Here is a 13,290-nt window from a genome sequence, read left to right as displayed (position 1 = left end):
CCAATACTTAAAAGTCAGCTGTAAAGCCTCGATCAATGGACAGAGACAGCGTTGCTCAACTTGAGCATATTTCTCTGTAATGAAAACCAGGTCTGTCTTCTTTTTTCCTTTTTATGCTACTGAACTATAGTTAAGTGATGATGTGGAATTACGTGTTCTCTGTGTGTGTGTGTGTGAGAGAGAGAGAGAGAGAGAGGGAGAGAGCACCATGGATGAAACATACAAGAAAATACATTGAAATTCTACAATTGGACCCAAAAAAAAAAAACACACACACACACACAAATGGAACAAAAAAGCCCATGAACCAAACGCATCTATCCAGTAATACGCCCCCTTACGATTCACATACAACAAAAGCTCTCCAATTTGAAAACGATACCCAAAAAACAAAAACAAACAAAGAACCGTGGGTTCCTCTTGTTTATCATTTCCCTTCGTGTGCCTTCTTCTGGATTTCTTGCCCCATTTCCTTAGTCTTCTGTCCCACATAACCAGCCATATCCTGCATGCGCTTCTTTGCCTGGTCTAGCTGCTCCGGCATGGCTTGCGTGGCCTGCCGGAGGTACTGTAACACCCACGACAGCGATGTCATCCCCGTCAGCCCAAAAGCCCCAGAAGACAAAAACGCCACCACAGCTAGCGCAAGGACAAAAGCAGCGGGAACAAGAACGGGGCTGAAGATTAAAAAAAGAGGGGTGGTAATAGCTAGGCCGATGAGGGTACCAACTAGGGTTAGACCCGCAAGTGCAAGAAGTCCACCACCGAGGGGGAGAAGGGTGACCACCACCAGCACTTTGGATGCTGAAGGAACCTTCTGTTGACGCTTGTAGCCAGGATCATATCGGAGCTGTGGGTGCACCTGAACTTGGTGTGGCGGTGAACGATCAGCCATCAATGATGATAGTTCTCGGAGATCAAAAGAGATGATAAGACAGACAAGTGATAGAGGTAGGACCGAGGTGTTTAAAAGAGGAGACGGGAGAGCAGATGGGTGACACGTAGCGCAGAGATGGTGAGTAAGGGATCTGCGTGAGAAACAAGTTTCAAAGGTCTGTTCTGGCGAACAGAACCAAAATGGAACTGAAAATAATAATGGAAAAATAAGAAAAAAAAATTGAGGTGGCTTTCCAAGAGGATATGTTTGTTGCCACAATTCATTTGTTGCTTTGAAGAATTTTCTTTTTCTTTTTTTCTTTTTTTTTTTCTGCTTTTGGCTTTGTTTGAATTATTTTTTCTCTTGCTAATAAATTGTTCAATAAAAGAAATTTTACTATTTTCTATTGGGTGAGTTCATATTTGCTTATGTAAAAGAAGGGGAAATTAATTTTGAATTAAATTTAATTTATTATAAATTTATCTATAAAATAAAATTTATGTATAAAATAAATAAAATTTATATGTTCATATTTTTTAAATCTAGAATGATACAACGATTATATTTTTATAATTTTCATCAGTTATCTCCTCTTTCGCGGGTTACCATTTATAAAGCGGAAGAATTCTCAACAAATGATAAAACATTCCTCGTTTTGCATGTGCTGAAAATCGTCATAAATTTAAAAACTGAGTTTATTAAGAATATTAATAAATTATTTTATTATTTTATTTTATTTTATTTATAATTAAATAATATTAAGAATAGTTTTTATATACTTATTTAATTTGTTAAAAACTGAGTTAAAAAATCAGCGTTTGGTCAAAAAGGTCAAACAAAAAAGACATGTATGGAGAGCAGTTCGAGTATTTGAGGCTCGGACAACCTAGACCAAGCATCAAAGGCTCGGAACAAGAAGGAACCAAAAATGAATAAAGAACACCTGAGCGAGGTATGGGAGAGTATGTTCACCTGACATGCTCAAACATCACCCTTACTGAGCATAAGCAGAACTAGTCAACTTCGAAGGCAGATTTACAAACAAAAATCTCGGAATAGCAGCTGAGTATCTGAGATTCTCAAAACAAGCTTCAACAACTCTTTAGTCCGTAGTCCATAAATATCAGAATAATGTATTGATCCGGTACGTACACTCTGTTGAAACTTCTATTAAAATCATTATGGCATTCAATATCTTCACTTCAATTAATTTCTGATTAAGTGTCAGCGTGGTTGATCCATAGTCTATGGACCACATCTTTTTCTTTGTGTTACAAGATGATCTAGCATTATAATTGGTCATCGGATACTCATGACAATATTAATACTATAATAAATTTATTTTTTAATCTGATAAAACTAATAAATGGTCATTTATCACTTAAACTTACGAGTTTTAACTATTTATCCTTATTTATTAGTATAAATCGTAATACAAAAATTTTTTATCTAAACTTGATTTATTATAAATTTAATATATATATATATATAATTTATATATTTAATATATGAATATCAGCATACATATTATATTTTAAATATATAATAAATTAGGTATGAAAAAAAGATTCATACACATAAAATTGATATAACTAATACAGGGAATCTGACTAAAATATTGTGAAATAGTGCAGTTTCGCAATAATTGGATAAAAATCATGGCAATGGATTCCAATTCTATTTTGAGCTCACATGAAAATTTATTATACATTTAAAAATAATTCATCGAAATTATGTAAATAAATGCATTTTTAAAACTATATAAATAAAATTTAATTCTGATGTATATAAATTACTTAAAGATATTTTTAATTGTAAATAAAAAATTATTAATTAAAAAAACTAAATGTGGAAGACATTGTTGTATAGGTTGTGTGCAATAGGGGTGTGTATGAATCAAACCATTCGTGAGTTACTTTAGACTCGGCTTGATAAAAATTTGGCTCGGTTTGACTCATTTTATAAATGAGCTGAGTTTAAGCTTGAATTTTAGGCTCATTTAATAAATGAGCCGAGCTCAAACTTAGTAGTATTTGGCTCAGCTTGAGTTTGAGTTCGAGCTCGAGCTCAGCTAGTATACAGGCTCGCGAGTTAGCTCGTTAAAGAGATTTGTGATCTGATTCGTTAAACAGGCTCACGATCTGGCTTATTAAACAGGTTCGTGAACTAGCTTGTGAATAAGTTGATCAATAGACTTGTTTTAATACTCGTTCATGAGCTCGTGAACTACTTTATTTATAAAAATATTTATATTAATAATTATAATTTATAATATTGTAAATATATTTATTTTATTTATGACTATTTTGAAAATAATATATAAAAAATATATTATTTAAAATTATAATATAATAAATATATAAAACATAATTATTTGTAATTTATTTTTTTTTAAATAAAGTTAATTTATATAAAAATAAAATCAGAATATTAAATATATGGTCCTAATATAATAAAATAATATATTATTAAATATTTTATTATTATATAAAATTATAATATAATCAAAATAAAAAGTGTATTCATAAAATATAATTACTCGTATATTAAATATAATTTTTATAAAAAATCAGTTAATTTTTATATGAGAAATAACTTTAAAATATTATATAATAAGTACATAAAAATTATTTTGAACTATTTTATCTGTATTAAAGCACTGAATAAATTAGAACTTAATTATGTAGTTTTGGTGGTCGTCGTACAACTTAAAATATGAATTCATCTCTCTCTTCCTCTTTCTCTCTATATTTTGAACTTTTACAAGATTAAACTCTAAGTTCAATACTAATCATTCTAACTATTATTATTATTATTATTTCTCTCTTTACAGTCTTTCGCTTATTTTTGTCTATTAACACTAACTAATCTATTCATATATTATTATTACTCTCTATAATATCCCTTTCCTAATATGTATTTTTATAATATCTATCTCTTTAAACTGTAAACCTTTAAAAGGTTAAAATTTAAGTTTAGCACTGTAAACCTATATATAACTTGGATAAAGTTTAACAACTGTCCCTGAACTTATATAATTGTAATACTGCAGTCCTTCAACTTTAAAATTTAATATAAAACCCCCTAAACTTTTAAATTTTGCACAGTAAAATCTCTCTGACTTTCAATTACTGATTTTTCTGTTAGAAACTGACGTGAACAGCTCTCGCATGACGCTTAGTCAATATTTTTCTCTTCTCTCTTATGCAAAGTATAAAATTATTCTTTCTATATGTGAAAATTTATTCTGTCTACAGAGAGAAAAAAGATTCAATTTACACATGGCATGAGAGAGAAAAGAGAAATACTGATTAAGCTCCATGCTGGAACTGCTTAAGTCAGCGTCTAACTGAAAAACCGGTAATTGGAAGTTAGAGGAATTTTACTGTACAAAATTTAAAAGTTGATGAGGTTTTATATTACATTTTTAAGTTAAAGGACTGTAATGTTATAACTACATAAGTTTAAGGACAATTATCAAAATTTACCCTATATAACTTAGATACGTGCTTTCATAATTTGTATTATACTTAATATTAATTGTTTACTTATTCAACACAAGTTAATTTGTTCATATCTTAAATAGAGTATTAGTTAAAGGTATAAAGCACCAAATATAATTTGATAAATTAATAATCTAATATATTTAATCTTTTTAAATTTATTTAAATAAATTAAATATAAAAATAGTAAAAAGTTCAAATTATAATATATTTATGTAAAAAATTAATAAAATTTACTAACAGTATGAATTAATTAATAATGCAACGAGTAATATATTTTATCAGAATAACATTAGAAAAATAAAATAATAATTTAATTATAATTATATAAAATTTATAATGTAATTTTAAAAAACTATGTAATTTTAATTTAAAACTATATAGTTTTGAATTGAAAGAATAAAATATAATTAATTTTATTTAAATTATGGTATTATAATTTGTATTATTTTAAAATAACTTAAATGTCTTTTAAATTAATTTTCTTGTTATTTTCTATTATTATGATTATGGACTCATGTAATAATGTATTATGAAAATAATTGTATAAAATAGATATAATAAAAATTGAGCTCGAGCTTGAACTTATCGAATTTGAGATCAAGTTTATCGAATTTGAATCGAACTTGACCTTATCAAGCTTGTGTTCGAGTTTTTTTTTAATAATTATATCGAGCTTGACATGAGCCGAGCTCGAGTTTGGCTTATTAATATGATAAACAAATTTAAAACGAAATGAACTTGAATCGAGTTTGAATTCAATATATTTCAAACGAGTCGAACTTGAGCCTTAATGTTAAAACTTGAACAATGAACCAAGCCTGAATAAGTTAAAACTCAGCTCAGCTCGATTCGTTTACACTTTAGTGTGCAATATACATTGCTATGCCAAGGATTTGTGTTAAGCTTTCAATTTTAGGAGACCCCTTTTAAGCATCTGTCACTTAGGTTAAGATTGGGCTTCATTTATTTGTACTTGAATATATATAGTCCAATAAATTTGGGCCTTGGGGTTATTTGCTTTTCTAAATTTACTAGAATCGCTCTAAATATTATACTCTTAAATTATATAAAAGATTTCCAATGGTTATTATTAAAATTTAATTAAATAATATTGAAATTACTTATAAATTCATGTCTTAAAAGGTATTTATCATAACTTATAAATCAGCTTATAAGTTTTAAAAATAAATTTACCTATTTATTTATAACATTTTTTTAACCTATAAAATAAGCTTATAAGCTAAAAAATAAGTTGAGGGAGATCAACTTTTTATTTTAATACTTATAAGTTAGTTTGATTAAGTATTTTATCATATTATTCTTATTTAATTTTTAAAACTTCACTTCAAATCTCATTTACTATTTTTTTTAGTCATTTTCATAATAAATGTGCTTATAAGTTATTTTTTTATCAAATACATTAACTGTTTATTAATCACTTATAAGTATTTTAATCAAAACACGTAATTATTTAAAATTTTAAGTGTTTATAAATTAATTTTTATAAAGTCAAATCAAATACCATCTTAATTATTTAAAATTCAATTAACCGAAAATTAAATTTATTGTTTGATATATATATAGATATCTATTATCACTAGATAGAACATAGAAGAAAAAATATAAGCTTAGGAATTAGATGCTATAAGGAAAAGTGAAGTGGCTACAATGGCCTATGACATTGACTACTAATAAAGGAACACACGACCAACTTTTATGTTCACTTTTGGCATGGCTCGATTTCGGATTGAAATTAATCATTTTTATTTATGAAATTAAAAACCTTAAATTGAATTATAAAATGTTGATTTTTTATCATTTTGATTTCAATTGTTTAAGTATACTTTTGATTTAGATTGAGAATCGATTTCAATTTGACTTAGTTTCAAATATGATTCAATGTTTAGTCTAATTAGAATTTTAATTTCGATTTGGTTCAATTATAAATCTATCCAATTTTTTTAGAAAGACAGCAAGATGATCATATAAGACTATTGTTAATTTGCCACTAATTATGCAGGCAGGAAAGGAGGTGTGGCCTCCCTTGCATGCGCAAAATGGCGCACAGATTGAACCACTCTAATTAGGGAGACATGTCATGTGGGCTAAATATTGCTTGTACCTTGAAAAATCTGTGCTAGTACAATTGTCTATTCATTTTGCTTTTACTTGTTTTATTTATGATTTTTTTATTATTTTTAATCCATTTTAACCATAAAATTTTGAAGCCCAATTTAATGAGGAGTGAGATTGATGTGCAATTTTCTTAGGGGAAAAGTATAGTTACTCTATGGAGATATCACCAACTAAAAATTAATTTCTATTGTTTAAAGGCTTAATTTCAAAAAAAAAATGAAAAATCTTAATTTTAATATGAATTTTAATTTTTTTATTAATTATATGCATTTATTATTTAAATTTCAACAAATGCATATTACTAAAAATTGAAAACCACAAGACGGTGCGTTTTAATTAACCTAGCTATCTCCCTCAACCCAGTGAAGCACTCCATCACCACTTCCTAATTCTTCATTGCTAGGGATGCAAAGATAACAACGATGGGATGAATGAAAATTTGGGTATAATTGGAATTGTGAGAAAAATATAATGGAATAATTAATATAATGTTTTTCAATTCCAAATAATGTTTTGCAATTTTCTTTCTTGAAGCACTTGGGTTGGCTCTTGCTGGGCTAATAAGCTGATAAAAATTGGTTGATTTATTTGTTTATAATAATTTTTGAGTTTATGAGTTGAGTTTGTAAGTCAAAAAAATCAGTTAGGAACTCAACTTTTTATTTTTATAATTTGATTAAATATTTTATTAAATTATTCTTATTTAAATTTTATAATTTTATTATAAATTTCATTTAATATTTTTTTTAATATTTTAATATTAAACATACTTATATGTTATTTTTTATCAAAAATATTAATTACTTATTAATTTTTTATAAATATTTTAATTAAATATCTAATTATTTAAAATTTTAAATATTTATAAAAAAATTAATTATTATGTGTTTATAAGTGAACTTTTATAAATTAAGTTAAATACATGGTAAAAGTTATCAATACTTAAATGGAGAAAAAAAAAATAGTACAGAATCTAAATTTTAGACTTTGTGATGGCCAAATTACCCCTGGTCTATAACGCTACCATTGGCATAATTGTGTTGTAAGCCTTCTGTGTGGCCACGTGCATTAGATGTTTGATGATGGAATTCCCCACTAAAAATGGTACAAACTATATAAGAGGAGAACGAGATAAAGCCAAGTAATGTTACATGGAAGGGGAAAGACAAGGAGATAGTAGACCCAATGATGATATAGATCAGGAAAAAAGTAAGAATAAAGAAAGGAGCATGTGGGAAAGTTGGAATCTTTTGTAGGCTTTGGTTCGGCTATGTCTATAGTTATCGGTTAGGGGTAGAAATTTTGGACACGATTCGCGAACATGACATGAAAATAAAAGGTTTGGTTTAGGTTTATTCGTGTTCGTGTCGAATTCGTGTCGACCCATTTATGACACGGTTATAATCGTGTCGTGTCATGGGTTAACCCGTTAATCCAACTTGATACATTTATGACACGATTTAATATTCGTGTCACGTGTTGACCCGTGACCCACTAACCCATGAACCGTGTTGACCCGTGATCCACTAACTCATGAACCCACATATGTAGTGTGTTAAATGGGTTAAGTTGTGTCAAACCGTGTTAAATGGGTTATTTTGTATTAAATGGGTGTTGAATACACCTAATACAATTTAATATTAATCGTGTCGTGTCGTGTAACCCGTATAATAAAAGGGTCGTGTTCATGTTTAAATTTTTGACACGATTTATTAATCATGTCGTGTTCGTATCGACCTTAATCGTATTCGTATAACGTATTAACACGATACGAACACGACCCATCAACTCGAATTGCCACCCCCAGTTATGGCTTGATTATTATATTTACTCAATTCAGTTTTTTGATTATTCTAGTTTGATTTGATTTAGAAATGTACTGATTAATTGCTCAGCCCTAATTGTGAAAAATTTTTTTAGGTTGAATATAATGTCAAGTCCATAAATGCCTTTTTCCTTTTTGATCAATACACTCAGACTCAGAGTCTTCTCTCTATAAACCCAAAAAGAAAAAAAAATGTTTAACAAAATGGGTAGTGGTGGTTTCCCCATCTCCCTATTGCTGCAAGTTTTAGGTTTCTCTTTCCCCTTTTCCTTTAACTTTCTTCATTTCTTTCTAAATTCAATCCACATAGAGTGTTAGATCTTTCACTATTGCAATTTATCGATTCATCTCTCTTTCTTAATTTAAACAATAGTATAACTTATCAGATTGTTGGATGGGCACCAAAAAAATCAAGAAATAAAAAATTTCACAAATTGTTTTTCAAGCTTTAAGGGGGCAAATTGTTCTGTATTAGAAAACTTTTAAATGCTGCAATTGATATCTGTAACTCAAACTTGCTATTTTGTGACTCACACTATTTGTTATTCAATTTTTTTAAACTTTTTTATTTTACACTTTGAATTCGTTTCTCACCTTCTATTTTTTAAAATTGCAATTGCATCACAAAAACGTGAAGGATTCTCACATTATCACTTCTTTTTTTTAAATTAACCCACACGTTAATTAATATATTATTGAGTTGCCATTCCAACTAGGAATTCTAGTTTGAATAGCCGAGTCACCATATAATTACTCCTCTACATCCTTCTTCAATGCCTCAACCCCATCAACTTCTTTCTTTAACACCTTGACTAGCTCTATATCTTTTCACATTTTCTCCATTTGTACCTTAAACTAGCTAATAGACTTCTCAATGGAAATATATTTTCCCACATCACATTTCTCTCCCCCAATGGTGAATCTAGATTTTTTTTTTGGGTTAATATATAGATAAATTATACAATATATTCAGTTAGTGCACTAAATACTTATATAAAAGCATTTAACTCTTAAATTTAGGAAGATAGGACCCACACCTTTGTGGATTAATTTGTTTAATATAAAGGGATCAGTTGATTTCTTATTAGTAAAATACATTCTCAATTAAAAAAGATGGTTCAATACTTAAATTTTTGAGGGGTCAATTTAAATAAATGTTAAATATATAAGACTTATTTAAGAAAAAAGAGGGGTCAATTGACCCCTCTTTTCCTATAATACATCCGCCTCTCTCTCCCCTCTAACTTGTTGGTGTCAATACTCTATGAGACTTAGTTTAGTAATTTTCTAAGTAGGTCCTCCTTAACCTTGTCCTTTTCCATGGAGAGATTCTCAAATTGGACCTTTAAAGAGTCCTCTCTCCAACCACACCTTGGATGTTATTAACAACACTATAACTTTTTCACTTAAGCTCAAATGCACTTTGGCTCTTTATTAACTTTCAAGGTGGCGATCTAGCTGGTCTCTGTCATTTGCAATTCCTTTATTTTTTTTACCACTACCTTATAATGATCCCAGAAATGTTAAACTAACCCACAGATGTAGCAGATGTTGGTGGCCTCATCAGATCACACACAGAGGCATGGATGGGTGGTTTTGATGCTAGTTTGGGTAGTTGTAGGATTTTGATAGCTGAATTATGGAGTGTCTTCTTTGGTCTTCAACTTTCTTGGGACAAGGGCTTTCAAAGAGTGTGGCTAGAAACAAATAATTTAATGGTGGTTAATATTCTCTCTAAAGAGACTACGAATGTTAATCCCACTACTGGATTGGAGGTGTGTATAAGGGACTTATTGGTTAAAAATTGGTTAGTCAAAGTGTCTCATGTTTACAGAGAAGGAAATTGTAGTGCAGATAAGCTAGAAAGTATAGTTAGTTTCTTTCGGTAAGTGTTCATTACTTTGAAAATCCTCCTTTTGAGCTTCATGGTTTTTTTGCTTCATGACGTCAATGGCGAAGCTTACCTAAGGAGCTGTGTTGTTTGAGCTTTGTTTTCTTTTCTTTTTATTCTCTCTCTCTCTCTCTCTCTCTCTCTCTCTCTCTCTCTCTCTCTATATATATATATATATATATATATATATATATTACAAACCTAAAAGGGCCACACAGAAACATGAAAGAGCAAGAAAAAGCATCATTACCTCCATACAATGGACTATAGATGAGCCGACAACAATGGAGGACATCGACTCAAAAATGGAAGAACTATAATGAACTCTGGAACATCCTCCATCAAAGAACAGCCATGCTTATCCTTCTTAAGCTGAAGCACCACAACCAATTTGGACTCCTTTTCAATGTTTTTATTAGGCCTTGATTCAAAGAATCAACCCCTTTTCTTTTTCTTAGGAGATCTATAACAACCCCCTTTCTCTTTTCAATTGTAAAGGCGTAAGGCCTCATGTAGCTATTATCAAAAGAGAGACTAAAGCTCTTTTTAATTATAATGTCAACCTTCCTATTACCATAGGGTTCCTTCTACCATCTTTCCTCTAGTCAACTAGAAATATGACCTGCAAGACCCGCCACTTTCCAACATCAGAATATCTATTCCTGACAAAATATTCTGGTAAAAATTAAAACTTCACTAATAAGAGAGTGAGAGTGAAAGTGAGATGTAAAAATGTGTTTATGTATGTGTGATGTGTTCAAAATGTATTTAAGAATGAAAAATATTTTAAAGATTTTATTTCCTAAAAGTTTTAAAGTGTTGTTTTGAGCAAAAGGAATTTTGACAGTCGAAGGACAAACTTTCGACAACAAAAGTCCTTTTTATGGTTCAAATGCCCATTTGGATAGAATAGATTTCGGTAGTCAAAACTGAGGCTTCTGACAACCGAAAGTCCTTTGTCTATCAAGGGTATAAAAGGGACCAAAACTCGTTTTTCTGCCCAAAACACTTGGGTTTTCTTTCATTTTCTCTCTCTCAACAACTAGGACATACAAAGAGCTCTTTGAAGAGATTTCCTTGAGTTTTTGAAGATCTGAAGGTAGATTCTTTCATTTAGAAGTGTGAAATAGTAGGTTCAAGCTTTAAGGTTTTAATTCTCCCATCTCCAAGCTCCAAGAAAAGAGATAACATTCTTTTCTTCTTGATCTAATATGTAGATCTAAGAAAGTTGATGAAGGATTAGGTTTCTACAACTTTGATTTCATGAAAAGTAATTTTTAAGTTGAGTTTTAGGAAAATTTATGCATGTCAGGGTTAGGGTTTCATGATTTATGTGGAAATTTCATGTTTTGTTATTAGTTTAGTAAAGTTTAAGCATTATGGGCCTTAAATGGCTTGTTACCCTTGATGAATTTGAAGAAATCTATAAATATGTTATATTGGGTTTGGGAAAATTCTAGGATTTGAGTTACTGGTTAATGTATATGTGTGTTAAGTATGTTTTGAAGTTGTTTTAGGCCCTAAAGATGTGTATTTGTGATTAGATTGTGTTTTGATACTTTGGGATGAGTTTTGAGGTTTTTGGGAGAATGATTCTATAGGTTTTTAACTTAAGAATTTTGCAAATTCCCAAAGCATGTAATTTCTCAAAAAATCTAAAAAATTTTTAGGTTCAACAGCTAGTTATCGGTTGTTGAGTCCCTATTCTTTTACTCCTTGTAAGTTTCCCCCCTGCCTACATGTGATGTTAGATCTGTCTCCTTGTATTGATTATACTATTTGAATAAAAGAAGAGGTCAGTTCAATGAATGTTTTTGTCCCGTTATTTGAGGTGCTTGTGAGGCTGGTGGTGCTTATTTATATGAGATGTTTATGATGCTTTCCCACTTGGCTTGCCAAAGAGCATGCTAATATAATATTCATTTTGATCTATGGATTATTGTGAGATGCTTTTGGCTAACTTATTTTAAAAGAGTTTAAGCCAAGTGCCGCAAGGTCCCAAGTGAGTACTAATACCTGGGCCCATGACTTTGGCAGCTGAAGTCAGCACTAGACAAAAGTGTCATCCGAAACTTAAGACTTCGATAGCTAAAGTTTAAGACTTCGACAACCGAAGTGAGTTCTGCTTAACTTTCTCTCCCTTCTTTTCTAAGATTTTAAAATATGGTTCATGGTTCTGAAGGGCCTAGGAAAAGATGTTTATGATATATAAAGTTTTAGAATCTTGTATAACACTCTAGGTGAAGGAACGGAAGCGTGAAAAATACAAGTTTATACCATTGAATTCAAAAATTTTCACCTAGGGTCACATACATCATGCAAGATTTATTTTTAACTATTTGATTTCAATGATAAACAACATATTAAAACTCTTTTAATATGTTTTTGGATCTGTATTTGCCATTTAAGATTTTAAAATTAATCAGATTAATTTTAAAACCCTAGATTAAATAAAAAACGATTACACTAACCTCTTGATGCGCTGCAGCGTATTTGCACCTTTGAGATTCGTCTTCAGGACACCAAATGTTGTCTCTCTAGCTTGTCCACATCAAGAACACCTATGGCAGCCCTTGAACAGCTTCTAAAGCTTTTTCTATTATTTAGAAAATCAAGTTCTGCCTTTTAAGAGATTAAAGATGTAAACAGGACACTAGAAACAATTTATAGTATTTTTAATTCAAGAGACTGATGGCTAATCTCTTTGAATTGATGAGAGATAAAGAAGAAGAGAAGGAGAGCCTTAAAATGGCGTGACAAAGGAGTGTGGTTGCTGGTTGTCTTATTTTTAATTCATAACAACACTTATATAGTTAGGTCAACACATTAAACCCTTGCCACATGTCACCCTCTGATTAGTTCTAGGTTTAATTGACCCAATTACATTGTGCCAAGTGTCAAACCTATATTTAATCTTAATTTTAATCATCTTACATAATTAAAAGACATTTGGTAAGCTTATGTGTAATGCCATGTGTCACCATCTCATTATGCCACGTGTCACACTGTGAAATGACCAAAATGCTCATGTGTCTTAATTTTGAGTTCTCAACCC

At 30.0% G+C, this 13,290-nt stretch overlaps 1 protein-coding gene across 1 annotated transcript; it reads right to left on the bottom strand.

The window, feature by feature from the left end:
- Positions 1-209: 209 nt before the first annotated feature.
- Positions 210-974, bottom strand: LOC110641319 (oleosin 18.2 kDa-like). The gene has a single exon (XM_021792985.2). The coding sequence runs from the start codon at positions 893-895 to the stop codon at positions 428-430; it is 468 nt and encodes a 155-aa protein (XP_021648677.1). The 5' UTR covers positions 896-974; the 3' UTR covers positions 210-427.
- Between the last annotated feature and the right edge of the window lie 12,316 nt (positions 975-13,290).

This window comes from Hevea brasiliensis, chromosome 15, assembly GCF_030052815.1.
Source record: "Hevea brasiliensis isolate MT/VB/25A 57/8 chromosome 15, ASM3005281v1, whole genome shotgun sequence".
Taxonomy (NCBI): domain Eukaryota; kingdom Viridiplantae; phylum Streptophyta; class Magnoliopsida; order Malpighiales; family Euphorbiaceae; genus Hevea; species Hevea brasiliensis.
This window is presented reverse-complemented; position numbering and strand designations above follow the sequence as displayed.